The sequence below is a fragment of the Thermobia domestica genome, chromosome 5, assembly GCF_964235325.1.
Source record: "Thermobia domestica chromosome 5, izTheDome1.hap1.1, whole genome shotgun sequence".
Lineage (NCBI taxonomy): Eukaryota > Metazoa > Arthropoda > Insecta > Zygentoma > Lepismatidae > Thermobia > Thermobia domestica.
Window position 1 is genome coordinate 204,272,363 of NC_137458.1, and position 24,536 is coordinate 204,296,898.

The window sequence follows — 24,536 nt, forward strand, 5'->3', positions numbered from 1 at the left end:
TGTAAAATGAGCGATATCTATAATGTTATGTTCTTTAATTCAAGCAAACAAAACTTTTATTTTTATAACAATAAAATAGAAGTTAAAATCATAGCCAGACAGACACTAAAAGATAAGATTTACATTACTTTACTTGACTTTCTAAAATCACTCGAATCTGAATAATATTATAATAGTATATTATTCAAAACTTGATCTAAATTTGATATCATATAAAAATATATAACTTAAGGATCAGTTTGTTCTTACATTTTAAATCATGATTGTGTCTTATTTTAGTTCATTTCAATTCTAATTATGTTTACGTAAAATCCTTACCTAACAGTAATGACTGTTGTTTCTCATTTTCGGCTCTCAACAAAGCCTCTTCATGTTGCTGAGAAATATTTTCTATATGCTGTTGAAGATCTTCAATGCGAGCTTTCAACTGGTCAATTTCATTATCCTTCTCACCTCCAAGTTGTTGGACAGCTTGTTGCAAACGTTTTTCCAGGGATATTCTTACTTGATCCTGTAAAAAGAATTAAAAATTGCATTATTTGAAAACCTTTCTCTCTATTAAAATTAAATGCTTAAAAAATAGAATGTGTTCATTTATTCACAGATGAAAAGTAACAGCATTGATTTCTTACAGTAAGAATACCTTCGCGAGTAACTATAAAATAAACAAATACTAAATCTTCAAATGCTTATACCTCATAAAATAATGTAGACACGTTGTTTTACTGTATCATGTATGACACTATTTATTTCTTTTTCTTCATGTTTTATATATCAAGTTTTGATTTATAATTCTATATTTTAGTTGTGAGAGATAGATTATTAACTGACACTGAAAGAGATACTTGATCCAAGTTCTTAAAATTAAAAAAAGAGGCAACAAGAGAAAGTTGTTACACTCATTACACTGCATGTTGTTTTCCATGAAGAGTTACAGTATTGAAAGAAAAACTTCATTATGTCCAAGAATTATTCCGAGAAGATTTGACAGAAGTGTTTTTTTTTTTTTTTTTTTTTTTAATGATGCTTGCATAGAAGCAAGATTATGCCGACCGGTCCTATAATATTCTTTGGAGCAATAAAGATGGGATTCATTTTCTATTAAATCACTATATGATCTTGTGAATATACTACATGAAAATACTACCTGATACTAACCACAAACAAGAAATGTATACAGGGTGTTTCAAAACAACACCGACAACGTTTGGAAGGTGATTCCTGACACCAAGATAAGACGAAAAGTATAGAGCAACCTGGGTGCACAAATGCTTCCTTTCAGAGTTATAGGCTGCCGAAAACATAAAAAAAAAAAAATAAATTTTAAAGCTCCTTAGCTCCAAAACTATGGGACCTACGGACCAAAAATATGTGCGCTATTCCAAAAATGTATATTTCGGAATTCTAAGGTACTCACGCAACAATTTTTGTAGAGGCTGTTTGGCTATGAGCATATAATTTGAAGTACTCACCAACTACGTCTATAAAAATTGTTGCGGCAGTACCTTAGGATTCTGAAAGAGGGATATTTGGATAGGGCACATATTGGTTCTTAAGTGAAGTCTTGATCCGACTACGATAATATTGGAACTATGGACCTTTAAAGTTCATTTTTTCATGTTTTCAGCAGCCTATAACTCCAAAAGGAAGCATTTCTGCACCCAGGTTGGTCTATACTTTTCGTCTTATCTTGATGTCAGAAATCACTTCCGAAACATTGTCGGTGTTGTTTTGAAACACCCTGCATATATATATATATATATATGTGTGTGTGTGTGTGTGTGTACATTGTAGTTTTTTCATGCGCTTTATGGTATTTTTAGAAGTATTTTCTTGTCTGATCTATACACTCCTCACGGGCATCATTTGAGGATGGCAAACGGGGAGTAACTGGTTCCCCACCACAGTTTAAGGAATAAGAATTTTGAAATTATTGTACACTATTATTCTAATAAAACTCGTGAAACTCTAAAGTCGATGGAGAACCTTGTCGTTGTTCTCCATCCAACTAAATCTGCTGTAGTATCGAAGCGTTACATCGTATATTATTTATTTATTTATTATTAAGTGTTGACAGATCTTGTTTATAATTAGTATAGGTTTACTATACATTTACTGTAAGGGGTTTGTTAAAAGATATAACAGTCACTACTGTTGGGAAGATGATAATGCATTAGATACGATTGAAAGTTACAGAGTAAGCCGAAAGTGATACTCTGGTAGGCTGTTATTTCTCGATTTCATGTATTCTTGGACCATATCTACTGCAAAATACCATGAAGTTAAAAAAAAAAAAAAAAAAAAAAAACTCCGCTATATTTTACAATTTTAATTCAATAAAGGCACAAATGCTCCGCAGGCCCGTGAAGAAATTTGTGCTGAATATGGAAAAGATACGTTATCAAAAGCAACAGCCAAAAGATAGTTCAATTGTTTATGTTCCGGAAATTTCGCGTCCAAGACAGGCAAAAATCGAACCAGACTGGCATGTAAGCAGTCATAAGATCGCCAATGACCTAAACATCCATCACCAAACAGTATTAAACTATTTGGAGAAAGATGACCACAAAAAGAAGCTTGACGTTCGGGTGTCATATGATTTGACAAAAAAAACATTCGTACCTGATCGAATTTATATCTGCAGATCTCTACCGAAACATAACGCAATTAAATCATTCCTGAAGCGGTTGATCACAAGTGATGAAAATGCATAACCTAGAACAACAATGTGAGAAAAAGATCGTGGGCGAAGCAAGGAGAAGCTTCACAGTCTGTGGGAAAGCCCACACCCACCGACGTCCCCGAAGTCATTCTGTGCGTTTGGTTTGATTAGATGAGGATCGCGCATCATCTGCCGCTAGATAGAACAATAGATTCAGATCTGTTCTGTCGACAATTAACGCGAACACACCTAGAAAGTCAAAATAAATGACCGGAACTGGTCAACAGAAAGAGTGTCGTATACCACGCTGACAATGCCAGATCGCAGACAATTTTAATGACTTGTCAGAAATTAAGAGAACTTGGCTGGTACGTTTTAATGTATCTACCAGGCTCTCATTTGTTTCAGTCTCTGCAGAACTTTCTGAATGCTGTTGAATTAGTTTCAAAAGAGGCCTGTGAAAATCAGTGTCACATTATTTTGACCAGAAACTACAGAAATTCTATAGCGACTGAATGCTCGAAAAATGGCAGACGGTTATCAAACAAACGTCCATATGTGGCTTCAAAGTTTTATGTTTAAATCACAATAAATATGTTCTCAATTTTGACTTCTACAGGCTCAATACTTTTTAGACAACCTAACATAAACCTCGTATCAACAAAGATTTAAAATAAATGTTGATTAACCATGGAAAGAATCAATGCCGTGTTCACAAAAGCTTTCACCGACTTCTATTCTTAGCCAAGTGGATCCAGTTTCTACTTTGTAGGGGCCACGGTGGCTCAGTAGTAGAGCGTTCTCCTCTGGTGCTTGGGGTCCCGGGTTCGATCTCAGCCCCTGTCAAGTGAACTTTGTGGTGGACAAACACCGTGTGCGTGGGTTTTCTCGGGGTTCTCCCGTTTCCTCCCACTTTTTTCATCCCACCATTTCATTCATTATTCATCATCACCGTCTCCTTTAGTCTAACCGGCATAACCGGTTTCATTTCATTTCATTTTCTACTTTGTATTCCTATTTCTGCAAGATCCATATTAATATTGTCCTCCCATCTGCGCCTAGGTTTTCCTAATGGTCGTTTTCCAATTGGTCTTCCAGTTAAGAGTTCGAAAGCGTTCCTACTTTCTTCCATCCTGGCTACATGACCTGCCCATCTGAGTCTCCTAGATTTGATGACCCTAACAGTGTTTGGTAAACAATGTAAATTATGCAGTTCCTCGTTCTGAAGTTTTCGCCATTTCCTATTCTCGTTCCTCTTGGGTCCGAATATTCGTCTCAGTATCTTGCTCTCAAATACTTTCAACCATGGAAAGATGAAACAAATTTAACTAAGGTCTAACCAGTTACCTCGAATCAGATCTTACTTGGATTTATGAGTGGTTGAATGGTTAATATGTTTGTGTGTCTACGTTCGATTTTCGGAAGGAATGTTTTCAGTTTTCATTGACCTACGGAGAATTAATTATAGTATTTTAAGACTATAAATAAACAGACAACTTAGATTTTGTAGATTCCTTATTCATGGTAGTTCATGGCTTGAATAAACTTATTTTCCCTAACTTACCCTCAATACCTTATACCTTTTGAGATGTAACATTTCTGAAAATCTGAGACAATTCTAGTCTTGAAAATGAAGTACCTAGAAAAAAAAATATTAAACTTATACTTGTCATTAATTTGTGTGTTCTCCTATTTTATACTTTCGTACATTATTCTATATATACTTTCTACATTGCATAACATAATAAACTAGGAAATTACTATACCTTTTCTTCTGTTAATTTTTTGGCGTTTTCTTCGTTAGTTTTTTTAAGATTTTGAATCATCTGTTGAAACTCAGCTTCTTGTGCACTTGCTTGCTGCGTAAGAGTTGTTTTGATATCTTGAGCACGTTTCTCTGAAGACTCCAAATCCTGAGTTAGTCGGGCCACTTGGCCTTTCAGATTTTCTTGACTTACTGTCAGATCCTGACGGTCTTTTTCTAACTGCGTACATTTCGTTTCAGCTGCTTCTAGATTAGTCTGTGTGTCAAACAAAACGCCTTCTAATGCTTCTTTTTCACTTCGCAATGATGCCAATTGCTCCTGAGCTCTCTGCAATTCTTTCTCACTTGCCTCCAGCATAACCTATAATGCAGAAGAACAAAAATGTAATGATATTTATTTTTTAAAAAATAGGATTTGAATAACTGTTTTCTTTTATTTGGAAACAAAATGTTTTTCGAGTTTGTTTAGTAATCTTTAAATATTATTTTTATAATGCACATTGATAATATTCTGTTTCTATTTAAAAAAAAATCACAGAACGGCTCTAAAGAGTCATTACGCCAATGCTTCGACCAACATATCAAAGGGTGATCTATACTTTCTATTTTATATTTGGAATGTCTCATATATAGAAATAAACACACATTTAAAAACAGTCTTTAAATTAATCTCCTCCCAACACATTTACCTGTAAAGAGAAGAAGATAGTAGTAAATGAATGAAAAATAAAAGGTAAAAGTAATCAAATCAATTTTGTAATCAATTTTGTAAATTCACTAATATACATACTGTTGTAGCAATGTTATCCAGATACCCAACCATTCCAGCTGTGTCCTTTAAATCTTGGAGGATTTGGAGGCATGGCTGGACTGTAAGTTTCCACATGACTAGGACGCAGATGGATCCTTGTACATCCTTTCATAAGTTCTCGTTTTTATATTATTTATTTATTTATTATTATTATTTATAATTCTGGCACCAGCTGATGAAACTAGATTTCTACTTGGTACAAAGCTCTTTAGGATGCCATACAAGTAGTATTTCGGATTTGTAAATTTTTAAAGTTGTCAAACATGGCAGCCACTAGATATTGTTAAAGGCTCACCAAATGTCAATAAAAATTACCACTGATATTTGGTATCCTTATTTTCTTCTGTTCAGAATCTCTAGTAATTTAGCTATTGTTTCTTCAGTATTTTTCTTTTTTTGTAAAACAATATTGGTTTCTTGACTTATTTTATGTTTAATAACCTTTTAAAAAATCTTCCCGGAAATGTTAAGTAAACAGATTAAATATTAAACTTCAATTGCTTCGTTTGGGATTCTATTCACTTTTTATTAAAACTGTCAGTTTTGATTTTTTCCACAACTGTACAACATATCGTTTCTGTAAGCATAAATTGTAAAACCTTGCATACAGTGACTAGAAATTTGTCTCCTAAGTACTTATGAGTGTTAAATTCAGCAATAATCATACATACCGTATATTTATTATTGAATATGTCTCTGTCTTCTCTTTTAACACGCATTCTATCCTTCTCTATTGCCCCATAAGCTCCGGTAATAGGAACTGGCTAATTTGTAGTTTTTTCCAATAATAATAATAATAATAATAATAATAATAATAATAATAATAATAATAATAATAATAATAATAATAATCATCATCATCATCATCATCATCTTTTTTTTCTTCTTCTTCTTTGATATCGTTACATCGAAAAAATGTATGAACAGAAATTCTATCCTGTCGGCTTTCTTTTATCCGCTTTTGCTCCCTTTATACAACCGAGCTCTACTTAACCTTGTTATTTCACCCTTAAGCTTTTTGTACTTTTTGTACAGGTATATCTTAATGCGTAGATTATACTGTTCAGCAGGTCACTTTTTATCAAAACCGGATAAACCTGGACAAAACAAAGCCACAAGTTATTTGCTACCTTATAGAGCTTACCCATTTGCAATATTTTTGCCTAATAAAATCTGAGCAAAGATAACTAAACAGAAAGTATTTAATAGATAGGTGGGGAATAACAAAGGAGAAATATTGGGGAAGGAATAAACCGAGAATATTGAAGAATATCTTAGAGATTATAAATTACTTTAAGCATAATTTACAAAGTGATATATCAGGTTTCTGTTCATGTGAAATGTATATAGGTATCATAAAATCAAGTATTCCCATAAAAACAAGTGTGTTTTTATACTACAATTAAAAATCATTCGAGGTACATGGAAAATAAAGAACGAATCTTGAAGCTCTCGTACGATTTAAAATGTAATTAATCTCAGAACACAAAGGAAACTAAAGATTTCTGTAAATCAATAGTAATGAAAAGAAAATTATTATTATTTTAAATAAGAATTAGAAGTTAGCGTTTAATTTTAGGCAGAAGCAATTGAATTCTGATTACAAATGTTTTCGCTAAATGTAGAAAGTGTACTAAAGACTTAGCTATTAACTCTCTTTGTGCAAACTACCCGACGCGTTGTATGTGTAACTTGTTGCAATGCCTATTCTTTGCACGGGAAGAATAGATTTATGGAAAATGTTTGAATCTTCTTGCCCCTTTGGATATGCATTTCAATGAAAGTGTAATGGTAAACATCCATAAAATACTCTATTTTCGGCATAAATTTTGAATCTTTCTCCCGAAAACACGCCAGTGGTAAAGCGTTAAACTATAGTGCGTGGGGTCCCTCGTTCGATCCCAGCTCGTGCTAAGTGGATATTGTGGTGGATGAACACCGTGTGCGTAAGTTTTCTCGGGGTTTTCCTGTTTCCTCCCACTTCCTTCATTCCACAATTTCATTCATTTCTCATTATCACCGTCTCCTTTAGCCTAGCCAGTATAACCGTGGGACATAAAACTGAAAGATTTCATTTCATTTTTCATTTCCGAAAATATGCCCTTTAATCAAAGTCACGCGATGCTGTATACGTATAATCAAAGTGACCTTACCTTGAACATCCATTACATAAAATATTATTACAGATGAAAACGCACGTCGTTCATTTCATATTCATAATTATCATTTTACAATGTCGAAATACCAAATAATTCACTAATTATATAATACACTAACTAAACCGGGATAATAGCCAAGGCTATAAAAAAGGTCTGTGTGTCACGAAGGATACTATACATAATAAAGTTTGGTTTGGCCTTGACAGAAGCTTCTTTAGGAATCAAATAAACGTAGTTATTATAGTTTGACTGACCGACCGATCTGGGTAAGCCCATTGAAACTATTGACCTCATTCTGAAAATGGAAAAAGCTAATAGAAACAGTCAATTATGCCTATATACGGTATATTTCAAAATGCCTGTATACAGTTTACTTATAATCTCAAACGATCAAACCATTTAATTCCATACTACAGAAAGCTGAGCCTTCTGAAAATTGTCGATAGACGTTGTTTGCATAGACTCATACTTCTCTGTAAGACTTTGAGCTTTCAACATCCTTCTTACTTATACTTTGGGTCATACCTAGAAAGCTCTTTCTCCAAATATTCTGAAAACCCTGTTCACCCCTCTGAAACTTCCGCTGCTAGTCTTTGCGACACGTGGTAGAGATTTATGATCCCTTGTGGCTAAAAATCAATGTTGCTTCAATTCCTTTCCTTCTTTCCTTTTTCCTAGTTGAAATATTTTTTAATTTTTTGTTGTTGTTGTTAACTGAAAACAGGAAGGAAAGCTTTCTCCTTATTTTGCCGGACTTTAACTACACAAGTGGATCAGAGGTACGGCAATGCTAAGAACAATGACAATTTACATGCTTGCGAGGACTAACCGAGGGTCGTGGAGGTGAAAAGAAGCAGTGGTTGGGGAAAGAACCCTTTAAGGCTGTCCCGATATACATTTCAATGATTACAACCATTAAATGCTCACCACGATCACAATACAAGATCAGATATAAATAAACTCCTTTCTCTTCCCCTACACTCGTTGAAATGTTATTTTAATATTCTTTGCATCCACTATCCGTGAATGGAATGACATCCACCCAACACACGATAATCTCACTCAAGCTATCTATTTAAGAAGTAGGATGAGCAGACCCTCCATGAGTCACTCTAAGCTTACTGATATTTTGAAAAAAAATGATGATTCTTTTTTACTCTTCTTTCCTTTCATTTGTTCTTTTATTACCTAAATGTATCTGAATATCTTATATGTTTATTTGTAGTAATCTATTTGTGTGTGTGATTGTAACTTTTGCTTGTTGTATTATTTACTACAGTGTGTAAATATTCAAATTTTATACATATTGATTATGTATAGTAATTTTGTATCTGTATCTGTGAGTGTGTCATTTCAATGATTATTCTATAAATACTTGTTATTTTGATATTATATCCTGATCATTGCATGGTCGAGTGGGAGACAAGGCATGGTTAGCCTTAACTTCGTTATGTAAAATAATACTAAATAAATAAATAAAAAATATAATGACTTCATTGATATTTTCAATGCTAAGTTATATAGTGTGTGTACTAACCTGTTTTTCTTCTTTTTCCTTAACAAGTTCCTCTAATTCCCTGTTTATTCGGCCGTTGGTTTCGTTAGCTTGTTCCAGTCGTTGTCGCGTTCTTTGCAGTTCTTCATTGATAGCCTCCTTCTGACGAGCCAGGACAGACAGCTGGTTGGTCAAGTCTGTCCGCTCTCTTGACACTTGGCCTAGTTCCAGATCCACCTATTCAAAACATTGCTCTCTGTCAAATAATCTTTATTTATTTATGGTTACATATAGATCACAACAGGTAAATTACCTAATGATAGTGACCTAGTCAGTTTGTATATAATTAGAGCATGCATGAATTCACTTACATAATTACAAATACACATTTATAGATATGGCAATTTTAATTAATGAATCTTCAAAAAGATTGCACAATAGTTCTTATAGAACGATCGTTTATAGTAAATACGTCAAGTTCAGGATGACTTTCAGCATAGGAGTTAAAAATATAACACATTCTCCTAATAGGTGGCATGTATAGCGTATTTGTTCTAGCTGTAGGTAAATGAAAAGTAATATTTCTAGGACGCGTACGTTTACCTGGAACATGTAATTCTATCTGGGATAGTAAATACTCAGAGTCTATGTTATTTTGCAATAATTTCATTAAGAAAATCAAGAGTTGGGTGGTACGTCTATCTTCGAGAGATGAGATATCGTGCTTACGAAGGAGGTCGGTATATTTTTCGAATTTTGGATGTAGTCCGGTTTCCTTATAAGTTAAGTACCTCACAAAACGAGATTGAATCGCTTCAAGACGTGCTTTTGTTTTTCTGACTGTTTGGATGCCATATGATTGAAGAGTACTCAAGTTTGGATGTAACGTAATTATTGAACAGGGTTTTAAGAACATTAGTATTTGAAAAGTCAAAGCCAAGTCTGATTACGAAGCCGAGGTTTCTGTAGGCTTTACTAACAATGCGATGGATATGCTTATTGAAGGATAAGTTGGAGCTAATAGTGACCCCTAAATAAGTTACAGTGTCAACTCTTTGTACGGGAGTGTTGTTTATACTGTAATTAAATTTTAGGTTATCAATTTTCTTCGTAAATGTAATAACGTTACATTTTTTTATGTTAAGATTAAGTTTGTTCGAAATACACCAAGTATGTAGTGCGCTTAGATCTTCTTGTAGTGCGAGAGGATCGGACGGCTGGGAAATTCTTCGATATAGTTTTACATCATCAGCAAATAATAATTTAGTACAATTTGGTAGCACATTTGCGAGATCATTTATAAAAATTAAGAATAATAATGGACCAAGGTTTGAGCCCTGTGGGACCCCTGACGTTACAATGAAACTTGCAGTTGCTATATTTTTATATATTATATGTTGTCTGCGATGAAAGAGATATGACATTAGAAATTGTCTAGCTTTGAGAGTGAAGTTGAATGAAATAAGCTTGTTCAATAAGATATCATGATCCAGTGTATCAAAAGCTTTACTGAAATCCGTATATATTGCATCAACTTGATTTCCACTGTCAATTTGCTCCGCAATGAAGTGTATGAATTCAACAAGATTAGTTGTTGTAGATCTCTTCGGCAGAAAGCCATGCTGATATGAAGATATTAAAGGAAGAATATGGTTACAAATTCTTTGATAAACGATAGATTCAAATATCTTAGCTGGAGCAGATATTAAGGCAATGAGCCGATAATTTTGAACGTCATGGTTGTCATAGTTGCTTTTGGTATTGGTAAGATATTCGAAATTTTCCACTTAGATGGGAACAGGGATGACGATAGCGATTTATTAAATATAGCTAGTAGTGGATATTTTAGGATTTCAGCGCATCCTTTTATTACGTATGGAGGTACATCGTCCGGGCCAGGGGAGCTTCTAGGCTTGAGATTTTAAATTGCATTTTCTACTTCGGTCAGATGTATGGGTTGAAAATTTAGGTTGTCAATTATTTCAGAAGTTTCAAGATTTGAAGTATTTTGTATGTCATAGGTAGGTGACGAGTTGCTGACGATTTTTTGAGAGTGTTGTTTAAAAGCATTTGCAATTTCTAAGTTATCTTTTAAATTGAATACAATAACACCCAAGTACTGATATCTTTCACTGTTTCAACTTATCATTGGCTTCTTATACATCTTTATATATTTTAATCGCTATTATTCAAAAGTATAAGGTCAAAGCTATATTCAAATTTATACTTGTCGCTTTTAGTCAGTAATCTCTTTATTAACATTTATTTAAATAACAAGACATAAATACAAAGCTGAAATTGGTCAGTTTTAGAATTTTAACTTGTTTTTGCAAAGTCAAATTAAAATTATAGTACGCATTTTAATTTCAACTTTTTCTTTATGAATTTAATTCAAAATAATAACAAAAAATAAAAAAAGCAGAAAAACTTTACTATTGTAACCATATGAGATGGAGTTCATTCACGATTTAGTAATTTTATTTAATTGTTTTTTCGTTTCTTTCATTCTTTCTTCATCATCATCATTACGAAAATTTTGCACACTACGGTTGTGCAAGGCCCACCAAGCTAAATGTGAACTATGTTTCAGTCTAGATTGTTGTGTACACATTTGCCGCATAACTTGTCTCTATCCTGAAAAACTCGGATATTAATTGTTAAAGAATGTCAAATCAAATCTTGGGTTACGTGTCACGATCCTACTATGCTACTTCCAGTACAGTAAGATTTACATATACAGTCAAGATTCTTACTGATAACGTACCAGAGGAATCAGACATCATTCACAATGTATCCTAACAGGTATATAGGATTTTTTAATCCAACTGCAACTCTCGTAACAATTCATAAACGGCACAAGTGTGTTTTGATGACGTGTACTTGCCATCACCAAAGTATGAGTATTTTACTAATTATTTCTAAGTGTGTGTGTGCGAATATGTTGGTGTTCTGGGCTATCTGCCAAGGAAAACTAATGTGGAGCATTAGACCAGTAAAGTCGGGTAGGATAGCCGATTACTTTCCCTGGAAATGAATAATTCATGAAAATGAGAAGTTAGAGTGAACAGGCTAACTGAGGATTAGAATTAGGGATACTAGATATACAGGGTGTTAATGAACCAGACCGACAAACTGTAAGAGATGATTCCTCATATCAAAATAAATAAGAAAAAATGTTCATATGAACCTGTGAGACCGAGTATATAGTTGCAGAAGTAGAGCTGTCTAAAACCATGGGAAAACACACGCGTTATTTCGAACACCAGAAACCGTGGAGCTGGTGATCCGTAACTGCGTACAGGAAGTTACATCTACGCTGTCCAAAAATGCATATTTCAGCAATGTGCAATAGGTGCACAAGGGATTTCTCAGAGGACATAAGGGTTCCCCAGACTTGTTCTGACGTAAAGGTGAGTCCAAGTATGCAATAAAGTAGTTTTAGCAACATTTAACACGCATTGCGTTGACGGCAAGCCGATATCGTAGCTTGAGGCAAGATGGGGGACATTTTGTGTGAACTGTTCGTGGATGCAAAACAACATGAGGGGACAACAATTTAATTATTCCTACTGAGGATTTCCATAGATTCGCTCACTCACATCAGACAGCAGCACCTGGAAGAACATCTGATCATTTCGGTAAACGACATGGAAGATTCCGTAGTGCACATACGTTACGTTGTAGGTAATGATAGGAAATATTTCAGGTTGTCTTGTTGGCCAAGTACGGTAGTCAATGCCATTGAACGTATCAAACAGGATCAAAACAATCACTTACATTATCATTTAAGAGCACATGGATATACCTGAGAACAACGAGTACAATCTATATTGGAATATATAGCCATCCATTCAACTTTCCTCTTCCCCTTTTTGTGTTATGAACATACGAAATTACCACAGAAGAGCGAAAATAAATCAGCAAGTCATCCGTAAATAACATGTACTCAACTTACCGGCCACTTTCTTTTCGCTCTTCCTGTGATAATCTTTCACGCTCATACCTCAAAAGGGAGGGGGAGCTGGAGAAAGAGAGAGAATGTTTACAATGTAGATTGTACTTATTGTCCTCGTATATCCATGTGTTCTTTCATAATACTGTAAATGATTGTTTTGTAACTGTCAGATACGTTCAATACATTCATCGAACCTGACCAGCAATATCACCTATTACATTTTCAATTACTACCTATAACGATACACATGCATCAAAAACTTTCATATTGGTTACCGAAATGATCAGATGTCCTACCAGATATAGATCTGTCTGGTGCGATTGAGCGAATCAACGGAAATTCTTGGTCGGAATCGTTAAACTGTCGTCCCCTGTGTTGTTATATATGCTGATGGCATTATTATTCGCACTTTACCAATGGTTACCATTAGCAATTTTTTTGCCCGCCGTAATCGGAAATTTCAAGAATTGCTAATGGAAAATCAAGGATATAATAGAGACAATTTTATATACTAATCATATTATCATAATGCTGAAAATGTGAATTTTCAAAATTATCGATGAAAAAAAAAAAATCGACAGCAATGAATCTATTACGTAACGTAAAAATTAAACACTGAAACAGGTTATTTTTCAACAAACTTAAAAAGTTCGTTTCTGAATTCTCTCTGTGCGTCTGTCTGTCTGTTATTGCGATTTTTTCAATTTTGAGCCCTGCATTCGATAAAACATCAAAAACTATCTGAGAAAGTGATTACATTTTTCGCGTCACTCTTACCGTTCCCGAGATATTGGACAAAAAATGGCCGACTTCCAGAGATTTAAGGAGCCATATCTCGGGAACCGTAAGTCATAGAGAGATCATGTTGCTGTTAATATTTAAAAGGATGGGAATTATTTTTGTACCAAATAGTAACCGGTGGCCACTGTCCAACTGACCACTGGTTTGGCCAATGGCCAACCAATTAATATCGGTACCAAAATGTTTACCATCCTCTAGGTATTGATTAACACCAATATAATCTCTCTATGACTTACCGTTTCCGTGATATTGGCCAAAAAATGACCAATTTCTAGATATTTAACGAGCCATAGCTCGGGAACCATAGGTTGTAGAGAGATGATATTGATGTTGATTAATACCTAAGAGGATGGTAAATATTTTGGTGCCAAATAGTAACCGGTGGCCACTGGCTAACTGCCCACCGTTCCCCAAATATTGGCCAAGATCTTATTTTGCTAATTTTTGCGAGAAAGAGAAGGTGCGGATAAAAAGGTGCGGAAGATTTACTTTTACATCTAGGAACAATGACAGTTATCCTTCCCGCTTCATATCTCCATTCTCTTTAAGTTCGTTCTGGCAATGCTTTTGGTTCATTCTCAACTGGTTACAGTTTGAACATTGTCTGTATTACAGATACTACACAAATTAAATAACCACGTTACTACTACTTCGCTGATTTTAAATGCAAAATAGTTGATTTTAATTTTACATGACACATTATGTATTTTTCATGAAAATTTTCGTTATACAAATTTTGATTTTCAATTATTATAAGGGAAAATGTTATACTTACCTTTTCTTTCTCCATCTCCAGAAACTTTACTTTTTCCTGGAGGGAGACTTTGTCCGACTCTAAGTCCAGACGTGTTTGTTCTGCCTGGAGCAATTCTCTTCGTAAAGACCCCATATCATTTTGCTGATCTGTGCACTGGCTCTGAAGATTTGCTTTATCCTCTTCTAACTGCATTAAGTAGAGATAACATAACCAGTATTACATTAGTGTTATCACCCACTATATATATATTGTACGTTTTCCTTTCTTTTTAATCTGTTTAAAGGGTAGTTTTTAAAAGCACACACACCTTCACAGTACCGTCTTAATGCTAATGCCATGAATAAACACAATATATACGATTTATGCTTTAATTCAGGAAAAAAATTTCAACTACCTTTATCGATGTGAGATATGAAAATGACCAACTTAGTTCAGATACAAAAGTTGTGAATTTTACTTTCTTACAGGAACAAAAACAGAATAACAGTCAGAGACCCTTCATCGTAGCACTAAAGAAATCTCTGCGATCAAGGCAAATTTATCATGCACAGTACCGGTACTGATTGGTTCTTATATTTTACACTTTACATTGATATCTCTAACCTTTTTGATATCAAGTTAATATACTAACTTAAAGAAACACTATGTATATAAACCAGTTCATACCAAGTGGTCACCAAATAAAATTAACTGGTTGTTCGAAAAGTAAAATGTACTTTCTGTGTGTGGATATTTGATGAGCTTGAAACTCATCACTCTCACCATTCTTCCGGTTTCAGTAAAAGGGTGTTTTCATATTATTTGTAGATTGATGATTATTTTCAGATTCGGGTACTGACATAGACACTTCTACAGTTAAAACAGCTATCCTTTGCTTTTCTACCTGGTGTACAACTTAACTAGTACCGACTATATAATGCAACTATTTAAGAAACAGCATATAAATATCTAAATAGTGTTTTTATTCAGGATTATTCATTATCTTTTTAACAGCCGTCTTATATCCAAACTAAATATGATTACATCCATATTCATCATATATCATCATCATATTAATCACTTATATTTACATTCAATTCTATCATTTCATCATATTGATATTATTATTATAACGTATTTTATAATTCATAGAGGCTGTCAAGGTAAAACTTGAAATTATCTTCTCCATATATATATATATATATACACAGGGTATATGAACTACACCGACAAACTGTAAGAGGCAATTCTTCATATCAAAAAAATAAGAGAAAAAGTTCATATGGACCTATGGCGAAAAGTTCATAGTTTCAGAGCTAGGGCTGTCCAAAATCGCGAAAAAGCTTTTTCAACAGGCCCTATTTCGAATTCCAGAAACTGTGGATGGTGGGCCTTATCAGCGTAAAGGAAGCCATGCATACACCATTCAAAAGTGCATATTTCATCAATTTTCAATAAGTGTACGGCGTATTCCCTAAGGGTGTAATTCTCAGATATGCTCTCAATAGAATTTTCAGATATATCCTGATTTCAAGGAGGGTCCAAAGTAGGCAGGAGGTAAGCCTTGACAACAATAGACATCGAATGCTTTGGAGGGAAGTCGGAAGTGTTAGGAACCGGCAGCTCCATGTTTTTTTGTGTTCGGAATAACGTGTGATGCGATGTATTTCGTCATAGCATATTTCACGTTTTCTTCATTTAAAAGCGTGAAAGAAAACATCGCAGGATGCGTTTTCCCGAGTACGAGAGACCGTGCTGCTGACGATTCTTAACACTTTCGATATCGCGCCAAATGATTCCGTGTTCACTGCTATCAAGGCTTATCATTTGCCTACTTTGGACCAATCATAAAGTCAGACCATATCTCAAAATTCGGTTGATGGCATGTCTGGGAATTTCATCCTGCAGGGAATACTTTGTACACCAATTAAACATTAATGAAATATGCATATTTGGATTGCATATGCGTGACTTCCTTTACGCTGATAAGGACCACCATTCACAGTTTCTCGAATTCGAAATGGGGCCTCTTGAAATTTGACTTTTTCGCGATTTTGAACAGCCCTAGCTCTCAAACTATGCACTTTTCCCCACAGGTTCATATGAACTTTTTCTCTTATTTGGATGTAAGGAATCACCTATTACAGTTTGTAGATATAGTTCAGTAACACCCTATATATACGTATATATATATATATATATATATATATATATATATATATATATATAGAGAGAGAGAGAGAGAGAGAGATAGATGTATATATACATATATAGATAGATATATGTCCCCATCAAATTGCACATTATCTTGTCAGATTACTGGTTATCTACATTTATATCACAACACAAAACATAAATATTAATACAATGGACGTAGTATATATATATTAGAGATTCATATTATATATTTATACTTTAGGAAAATTAAATCACAATGCTATCTTCTTTAACCTCCATTTTGACTTTTTAATATGTATATCTTGCTGACTTCGATTCGAAAAATTTTATATTTTAAAGTTTATATCTTCCAATGCGGACTGAAATCCATATTACATATAATGCAATGCGCTATAGCACAGGTCTATAATGGCGGCGCATTACAAGCTGGTAAAGCAAAATAGGCTTTTAAAAATATAGCTCCAATTTTGTACAGTAAAGTTACTGCTTATGTGTTAATAACGTGAAAACTATATGTTTCCCTTTAATTTAATATTCAACTGACCAACTTCTACGCTTTTAATCGTTACAAACTAACCAATTTCAATTCTCATACAAGCATTATAGTAGCTAATATATAGCCTAATGCAGATTTTAAACTACTGGTTTTACGTTAAAAATTAGTGCAAAACCTCTGTTTACATATACAAGAATAATTCACGCATATGCATTGTTTCTCTGCCCCTTACCATATTGTCACTGATTTAGTTTCCAGAAACAAATTAAATTTATTGAAATATCATAATATTTTAGTGAAACTAGCAAGGTTCGAACCAGTGAAAAAGTGATAATTTGATCTTAATTTGTATTTGGCAATCGTGCCTGGAACAATAAAGTTGACTTTTCGAAAGCTGTTACACAATTTTAATACAATTTTAAACTTTCACTCATTTATTTTTCTTGGTATTTTAAACTTACAGTATTAAAATTCCCTTCTGCTATGTTAGAAAAAGGATCAATGATTTATACCCGACAGTTCGACAAAAGCAGAACTAAGACAGGAGCTCTAAAAGTCAAATAAATATTTCATTAGAGATTAATTTAGGAAGAAAATGCTAGTTACAATGATAAATGCAACCATGGTATGAATATGGAAGCAAAAGTAAAACCTAAAATGATATTTAATTATTTGGATGCAGATGAAAATTACGACAGGTATGTACTGATAGTTAATGATTCTGAGGCATAATAACCCAGGTCTCTTCTGAACTCTTCCTACAGAGATTGTTACTAGAAAGTTCTTCCGACATTTTTGTTGGTTTGCTTTGCAGCAGAGTGAAAATAATGACGACTGGAGAAACCTATATTTCTGTCTGTTGATTTTATAATTAGAAGTACAAAACTACTTGGTTTTTCTGATACCTTTCTTTGCAATAGGCATGACAGAAGAATAATTTAATAAAACGAAACGAAACGAAATAAGTAAATAAATAAATTTATGAGTTGTAAAAGTTCTCATTCAAGTTAAAGATTATAATTTAGAATTAAAAAGTTAAGCTTAAGTAGAAAGAATGTATAATATGGTGAAATCGATCTTAATAATTTTCAATTAAAACCATTTAATTTTGACTACAGCTGTGGATGTTTTCTGTAGTACAAAATGTAAGAAGAAAACGCGAAGAAGTTGGAAGACTTAAAAAGAAAAAAACTAACGAAAACAAGGAACTCAAGTGAAAGATCAAGTTAAGTGAACTATTTATAAAAAAAAAGAAAAAAATACTAAAATTTAAAAATTATTAACGACATTCATTTATCTAAAAAATATATTTCTTCTTGCCACTCAAAGAGAGTGTTCTATTTCTTAGAATTCTTGAGAGCGAAATTTTGAAATATGAAATACTCATTTTGCTTAAAATGTTTAAATAACACAAAAGCAGACGGACCATTGATTTTGCCGCACTTTTAATTTTATTTAAGATATGGCTGTTTCTTTTGTTACAACCACTGTTAGTCTAAGAAGATTTGAAATGAGCGGCGAACTCCTGCTGCATCCAGTGGATTAAAAAGAATGCTTAGGAAACTAGAATTTCTCTCAGTACTTTTGGAGATATAAAAGGTGCTTTGATGCTGTTTGTCTTGTGTACATTATAAAAATCGCTAATAATACATGGTTACATAGAAAGCCAATTCAATCTTGTATTTTATGTTGTAAAGTTTATACGTAACTAATTATGCTTTCACTTATTGCTTTCAGTTCCATAACCACCTTGGGCATAAATTCGATTTCTTCTTTTTAGTCTAGTTTTATTTTGAAACATTTTAGATAATTTTTTAACTAACATTTTCCAGATATTAGCTTAACAACTCTGAATGATCAAAAGATGAATTATATATAGTGTGCTAACTGTACCTTTCTTGTTGTAGCTTTATCCAAAATTTTCTCTTTACTATCTGTATCTATGTCAGGATAGTTTATAATATTTCCATTTCTAGTGTAATTTTCATATCTGAATCAACCGAATTTAGTTATTGAAACAGAAAATCTAATTGAGTATTATCTTTAGATGTAAGGAAAAGTTTGATATTATCGAAACAAAATAGGTATTTTAAAAATATTTGGATTGAAATTTTTCCAAAATAACTCATTACAATATTAAAGAAAAATATAGTGGAAGGCCTTCTCTTTTGTTAGTAAAATTTATCTTTGTACTACCGGTACCATATTTGATTACTTAGCTAATTTTCAGCACTTTATTACTTAAACAACATACATTTGTAAATTACGCAAAGGATCAACGTAATATAATCGAATAGTTTAATAATTCCTAACTTAAAAGTCTTTAATTTTCACTATAATATTTCTGTCTCTGTTCTGGAGATATCATCGGTAATAATAACATATTTTAAAATGAAACGGTAAAAAGTTGAATAAAGTAATACCTTACTTTATTAAAATGAGAACAAAAAGATAGTACAGGAAACATTTTGTTACATTACTGCCAAGACACTAACCCTCTTCAAGTCATTTTGTAATCTTTTTTTCTCTTGTTCTAGACTGGAACACAATGACTCTGATTTAACAAGCGCCTCTTGGATATCAGATTTTTCTAACAAGATCTTCTCAAGTTCTAATTCCAGATCACCTGAAAGAAAAGGATACGGGAATCATATTTTATGTAACCAAATCAGTTATGGAATCTATTCCCTATTTCCAAACTGTTGATAACAAAAGTACTTGAAAGTTTGAATCCACATTAAAAAAAAAAAAAAAAAAAAAAAAAAAAAAAAAAAAAACTCAAGTTGGCTTAATTCAAATATGGAAAACGGATTTTGAACACTACTGTGGTGAGAGTTGAGATAAAATTTGTGAAATCCATTGATAAATCACAATTTACAGATAAATCATATAGGTCAGTCACCTAAAAAAACGTAACGCTCTCAGCTGCCAAAATTTGGAATTTAAATAAAAATTGTATTTGCATGATCTTATTATTTACATTATTCACCCCTGCGTACTTATGGATAGATCTGATATGTAAATTTACAATAAAGTCTTACACAACACTTTTGCTTCTATTGAAAATTGACCAACTTAGGCAGATAGCTAACTTTCAGCATTTTTTGTGTAACAATTTTCTATATTCAAAATGTACAGCATATCAAAACCTGCACTAAATACCTCTTAGTTTATTACATGTACACAGTGCTGGGCAAAATAGGTAAGCAAACCTATTTGAAATACAAAATACAAAATAGTATCACAAAATGTATTTAAAATACAAAATACAAAATCGTTTTCAGAAATGTATTTAAAATATAAAATACAAAATACGTATTTTCAAATACACTTGCAAAATAGAAAATAGGTATCACTAATTTTATACATATAGTGATCTGCAAAATATTTGTACTGACTATGGTTCATATAACAGTTTAGACATCAAACACATCCATTAGGTCTACATCAAATACGATTCTTTCATTTAAGGAAATGCTTACGAGGGCCACTATTTATAATTTGAGCCTTGGCAACACTGATTATAGTTAGGCGCTATTTTTTGTTTGCATAGAAACGTTTCACACTGTTGACCATAACGTACTTCAAATGTTTTGTCAATAGCTTTATTTATGCTGTTTACGTTGATTTCAAGATTGCGTGACAACAGAAAAATGGAATTAACTTGTGAAAATTTGCGTGTGATGATTTATTACGATTTTCGACGTCGATTATCAAGACAAGAGTGCATCGATCAACTTACTTCCACATTTGGTGATGAAGACCCATCATTTGCCACTGTGAAACGCTGGTATAGCGATTTTACTCGTGATTACCATTCGCTCACTGACGAAATTCGCGAAGGTCGTCCAAAATCAGTTGTTATTCAAGAAAACATTGATGCTGTGCAAAACCTAATACTGCAAGATCATCATGTGACATACTGTGAGAGTGAAGCAACCCATAGGCATTAGTTCCGCCAGCATATATAAAATAGTAATGATCATTTAGCTGTGAGAAAGGTTTGTTCTCATTGGATCCCACATAATTTGACAAAAACTCAAAAAGAAGCTTACGTCGATTGGTGCACACAAATGCCCAATAAATAAAATGGCGGTGCTTCATAAGATTGTAACAGGTGACGAATCATGGATACATGCATACGAGTCGCAACGTAAACAGCAGTCGACTGTATGGGTGTTTCAAGATGAACCAAATCCAACAAAAGTTGTTCGCGCTCGAAGCACATCGAAATAAATAGTCGCCTGTTTTTTTTTTTTTTTTTTTGGGGGGGGGGACTGGTCATGTGGCAACTATGCCTTTAGAGGAACGTAGAACGGTCAACTCTGAATGGTATACAACAATTTGTTTGCCGGAGGTCCTCGGTCAAATACCGAAAACAAACAAGCGCCGTCGGATCCTTCTTCATCAAGACAATGCGAGGCTCTCACACCTCTCGTCTAACAACCAACTCTGAACACTCAAAAAATCGAATTTATGGGTCATCCGCCGTACAGTCCTGATTTGGCACCCAATGAATTCTTCTTGTTCCCGAATGTCAAGAATAAATTGCGTGGACAATGATTTTCGTCGGCGGAAAAAGCCGTTGATGCGTTCAAAAACCATATTATGGAGGTATCTTAAGAAGATTTGAAAAAATGCTTTGACAAATGGTTCGAACGAATGCAAAAGTGTATTGATCATAAACGAGAATATTTCGAAAAAAACAATAAATCAATTTCCAATAACAAATTACTGTTTTTTCATTGTTAGGTTCAAAACATAAATAGTTGCCCTCGTATTCGCTTTCAGCAACAATTGTTTCTCTAACATTTTGTGGGATATCATACTGAGACCCCCAAATGAGAAAAGTCGCTGAAAAGTCGCTCAACAGCTGCTGAACTTGGCACACATGTATTGAACTTTTTAAATAATTTAAGAACAAGCGGGTACTTCTCCAGTACACACAGTGAAGTATCTGAATCCTCAAGAAGCATTGGCGGACGCATAGATATTCTTCTCGTGATCGCTCGTGTCCTATTCGAACAAATAGTATTGTTCATCATTAAGATCATCTGCTTTCTCATTTGATGGTACAATCTTGTCAATTGAGTGTTCATGCATACCATAAATGCATCTTTCACAGATGATCTGTTTTCCTTGGGAACCCATCTAAGTTTAGAAAACGGATGAGTGACAGAAGCAAGGATAGGATCGTTTACTGAAGACTTTAAGGTTGAAATCTTTTGTCCATGTCCTTTAACAATGCCTTCACTAGCGAATTAAAGTACTTTAATGAACGGAGTTCCAGTTTTTCTAGAACTTTCTTCATGCGATTAAGTTCTGGGATGAGCTCGTCATAAAAAGAACGAGTCAGATGATTGAAGTCTATCAAGTCTTTGTGCGATCGGCTCCATACAATTTAAGTATTCGTCAAAAATTCCAACTCATCATCTTTAAAAGTGGGAATTCCCAGTGCAAGGCACGCATCATTTAACTTACTTTTTATATATTCAAGCTTCATTAAACTATCAAAATATGAATTCCACCTTGTACGACAACGCACTGTGGAAGACACACCAACAATATCTTTGAAAACTTCCCATGATTACGGGTATTTCGACAGCAAGTTCCAGAGAGCATTACGCTTTAAGAAGACAGAGTGCTGATGTCTGTTGTAGTTCCCTCGACCTACTTTCTTGGAACCATCTTTGCTATCAACATATACAACAGAGATATCACTATGAGCAGAACAAAACGCTGATGAGCTGGCAATGCAAATGAAGTAGTATTCGGGGATCTAAAGTTTCTCCTCATCCACAATATCAAGAGTCCGAAGATTCCACCTCATCATCATCAGATTCATCACTAACATTTTCTTCCACTTCAGATGGTCCATTCCTTGATCCATCACTAAAAGCCTTATAAGCTTATAAGCTTGTACACAGAGTTTCAATGTGCTTTCAACGCGTCATTCAAGCCAAAGAATAGTCTCAGTTCATAATAAAGATAATAACCCTTACGGATCCACAGCCATAACAAAAACACAATTTACAGCACTCATTGACGTATTAACTCCAAATGAATATATATTGTTTTCGCTCTTCGAAGTATGCTAGGATGCAACCACCTTGCGGTGGTGATGCACTCGAATGTATTAAAATCAATACAATTGAGTACAGTGCCGCCGCGAGTCGACTGTATCCGAGCATGCCCGAAAACTGAAATGAAATGAAATGAAATCTTTGAGTTTTACGTCCTACGGTTATGCCGGTTAGGCTAAAGGAGTCGGTGATGATGAGTAATGAATGAAATGATGGAATGAAGAAAGTGGGAGGAAACGGGAGAACCCCGAGAAAACCCATGCACACGGTGTTTGTCCACCATAAAGTTCACTTGGCGGGGGCTGGGATCGAACCCGGGACCCCAAGCACCAGAGCCCGAAAACTGGTTGCTAAACAGCAGGTAATCTACAACGGCGCCACCATGTAATGCTTATAACTTAGTTTCTAGTATACTGTGTGCAGGTTCCTAAACTGCGTAATAATATATTCCCAAGATCAGACCTATTTTGTATTTTGCATAATATGCAAAATAACAAAATACACTACAAAACCTATTTCAAATATAAAATACAAAATAGTTTTTGAAAATGTATTTAAAATATAAAATACAAAATGGTATTTTGTATTTTAAATAGGTATTTGAAATACATTCATTTGAAATAGGTCCCAGCACTGCATGTACAGTATTATAATTTTTAAAATTCAACATACTAATTACAACAAACGGGCGTTACCGTACTTTTTTTGTTTTTATTTCTTTTATGTTTTCTGAAGGGAATAATAGATACAGATACAAACTCCGCAATATGATTCCGTTCGTCATGTGTTAGATTCTGATGTAAGTAGTAATGTTTCCAGAAAAGAAAATGATTTGAATAAAAGAGGAAAACAATCACAGTGAAGAAATCTGTATAATATCCTAGTATGTGCTATCATTCGGTAAAATGGTTTGAAAATTATAAATGAGTATGAAGGGAAATTAATATCAAATACCGATTAAACTTAAATTAAAATCGAGTGATCTACAAATTGGTCTATCAGCGACCAGTTTCCTTTTCCTTTTGGTGCGGGTTCAAAGTTCCCACTAGGAGAGAGGTCAGATTTTCTTTTATTCCATTATTATTATTATGTACCTGCTGATACTTGTGTAAATATAATAATTTTAAACGACTATATATAGAAGAATTGAAACTTCCTCATCTGACCGAAAGAAAGAAAAAGTGGATTGCTTCTGTAAAATAGAACACGAGGAATGTAGCGTCTAAAGCACAGAACCTGATAATATTGGTTGTAACATTATTAACAAAGCAGTTGCCCGTTAAATAGGAGAAAGGGGTACTAATCCCTTCCAGCTTAGCAGTCAAATTTCCCTGTTATGTCACTACTGACCTTGATTTATTAGCCCGGAAAACAACAATAGTAGATGACCTTTAG

At 33.8% G+C, this 24,536-nt stretch overlaps 1 protein-coding gene across 5 annotated transcripts in view; it reads right to left on the bottom strand.

Annotated features, from left to right (window-relative positions):
• Root (ciliary rootlet coiled-coil, rootletin) overlaps window positions 1-24,536 on the bottom strand; it is a 533,338-nt gene that overhangs the window by 95,960 nt on the left and 412,842 nt on the right. For all 5 annotated transcript variants that reach the window (XM_081759610.1, XM_081759612.1, XM_081759614.1 and 2 more), the window contains 5 exons: window positions 19,554-19,684; window positions 14,424-14,591; window positions 8,935-9,129; window positions 4,429-4,788; window positions 319-511 (listed from right to left, as the gene is read on the bottom strand). In XM_081759610.1, coding sequence (XP_081615736.1) covers window positions 319-511; window positions 4,429-4,788; window positions 8,935-9,129; window positions 14,424-14,591; window positions 19,554-19,684 — 1,047 coding nt within the window. The remainder of the gene's footprint in view (window positions 1-318; window positions 512-4,428; window positions 4,789-8,934; window positions 9,130-14,423; window positions 14,592-19,553; window positions 19,685-24,536) is intronic.